Source organism: Pseudomyrmex gracilis, unplaced genomic scaffold (genome assembly GCF_002006095.1).
Source record: "Pseudomyrmex gracilis isolate BER0280 unplaced genomic scaffold, ASM200609v1 scaffold_758, whole genome shotgun sequence".
NCBI lineage: Eukaryota > Metazoa > Arthropoda > Insecta > Hymenoptera > Formicidae > Pseudomyrmex > Pseudomyrmex gracilis.
In genome coordinates, this window is record NW_018021342.1 from 44,360 (window position 1) to 46,676 (window position 2,317).

Sequence of the window (2,317 nt, forward strand, 5' to 3'; positions counted from 1 at the left end):
TACTGCCTTACATGTTTCGTATTATTTGTCAGAAGCAAAACAATAATGTACATTTGAAAGTCGTTCAATTGTTGCTAAAATAAAAGAATTCCCCTGAAAAAAACTATTTTTAGCAAAAATTAGAAGAATTTTACTTGTATATTTTCTCGCTTTTGACGTCACAATTCAAGATTTTAAAGCTTCTGAATTCGCTACAACCACTTTAGATGATGTAACGTCAGAAATAAGAAAACATATATTTCGAAAATCACTGCAAATCTCGTTTGAATAACATTTTGCGTTATTTACATTTATAAATGAATAGTGTCACGTATAAGAAGTGCGATTGCTAAGTATCCAAGACATAGAAAGTGAAAGCAGTATCACATTGACAAGTTCCGTCTTTTAGAACAAATGTTAAACGCTGGCTCATTATTGCATGTAATGTTCATGTGATAGTCAAAGCGTAGCCACTTATGGCATGATTTTATTATTGTTTAAAAATTTCTTTTTATCTAACTATTTATCGAGCTATTTTTTTCAGATTTGGAAATAAGGGTTGTTCTTCTGAAAAATAAAATATGTCACCAACAACAAAAATGCCACTATCGCTATTTATGCGTCATTTCGGATACTCTTTGTATTCTATACCTAGTACCGAAAATTATTGTTACGCAGATTTTATTTATTAAATAAAATAAAATAAAATAACGAGTCAAAATAAAAAAAACCGTTACGCGAAAAGAGAAAAACAATTTCTCTTTTGTATTTTTTTACTTCTTTAACTTTTGTTAAAAGGCAGCGGTGGACAGCGGCTGAAAAAGAACGACATATTTTTCTACAAAAGTTTTCCTGCTACTTTGTGATAATTCGTGTCTGATTATACGCATAGTATCCATATATTTTAGGTGTTTTGTACCAAGCTCAACCAATTTTTATTTTCTCCTTCTACGGGAAGTCGAATTTGCACCAGTCGCACATTTTTATCCCCACTTTGATATTGTGTGGTTGGCACTACTACAGTTTCGCCATCTACAGTTTCATTATAAGTGTATACAGTTTCCACTTGATCGACAATTTCAGCTTTACATTCTATGGTATCATTCCCCGTGAAATTCATCTATGAAAAAAAGCGATGTGATATTTTCTAAGGAAAAATTTAAAATAAGACTTTACAAGAAATTGTCATTATTCTACCTGGCTCTCGACGACGAGAGAATCTGTTTCGTCTCTTACGGTTTCTTCGGCTGGTATACTCAATACAACACTCTCTTCACCGTTATATATCTGATCTCTCTCTTGTTGTATAATAACGTGATTTTTCAATTCAGTCACGTACAATCCGTTATCATCCAACTAAATAAACAAGTGTTAGTATTGCACAAAGTAAAATTTTAAATAATAAAATTAATATTTCGCAAATTTGCCAAGTAAAATAATGATACTAGTAGGGAAGTGGTCAATTCGAGGCAATAACCAGATCTTCGGGTCAATAAAGTTCTTTATTTTTATATAGTTTTAAAGAAGTTTATTGACCCGAAGATCTGGTTATTGCCTCGAATTGGCCACTTCCTTACTAGTATAATATTTCACAAGAAAGAATACACAAGTTAAAATGATTTTCTATTTTTTTACAATAATAAGTTACCTGTTCGTTTTCGGTTTCTTCCATTAATAATTCACCATCATTATCGGGAATCGCTATTACTTGATCATCTTCCATTGTTAAAATTGACGGTTGATTTACGACTATAGTATCATTTATATGTCCCTAATATATTTATGTGTGTATATATATTAATATATCATATTATATAGGTCATGTTTAATAGATACACATTTAATGTTGTTTTATAGAAAAAAATTAACGTTTTTTACCTGATTTTGCATATGAGCATAAAGCAACGGTTTTCTCATAAAGCCCATACCACACACTAAACATTCATAGGGCTTTTTATCGCTATGAATAAATCTATGCGCATTTCTATTGTCTCTACTATTAAATGCTTTACCACAAACCTGAAAGAATATATTCACTATTAAATGCTTTATCACAGACTCAAAAACATATATGCACACTAATTGTTAGTACAGAGCAGGGACTTATACCGGTATGCAAAATACCGGTATTTTACCGATATTTTTGGGTAATGGTATGAAAACCCTTATGCAAACCGAAATGCAGATATACCGGTATGACGTCATACCGGTATACGATAATACCGGTATATTTACCCATATTTACCTATATTTACCGATAATTTTTTCGTAATTTTTTAAAAGTAATATCTTAAAACTATAAGTGTTGTCATTATGTTGATAACACTTTTTAATAATA

The 2,317-nt window shown here is 30.6% G+C and overlaps 1 protein-coding gene across 2 annotated transcripts in view; it reads right to left on the bottom strand.

Moving 5' to 3' along the window:
• The window catches only part of LOC109861432 (zinc finger protein 2 homolog), a 6,604-nt gene continuing 4,287 nt past the window's right edge, over window positions 1-2,317 (bottom strand). For both annotated transcript variants that reach the window (XM_020441072.1, XM_020441073.1), the window contains exons 9-12: window positions 1,858-1,998; window positions 1,628-1,750; window positions 1,177-1,335; window positions 1-1,099 (exon numbers count right to left, since the gene is read on the bottom strand). In XM_020441072.1, the coding sequence (XP_020296661.1) occupies window positions 884-1,099; window positions 1,177-1,335; window positions 1,628-1,750; window positions 1,858-1,998 (639 nt within the window). In that variant the 3' untranslated portion in view covers window positions 1-883. The remainder of the gene's footprint in view (window positions 1,100-1,176; window positions 1,336-1,627; window positions 1,751-1,857; window positions 1,999-2,317) is intronic.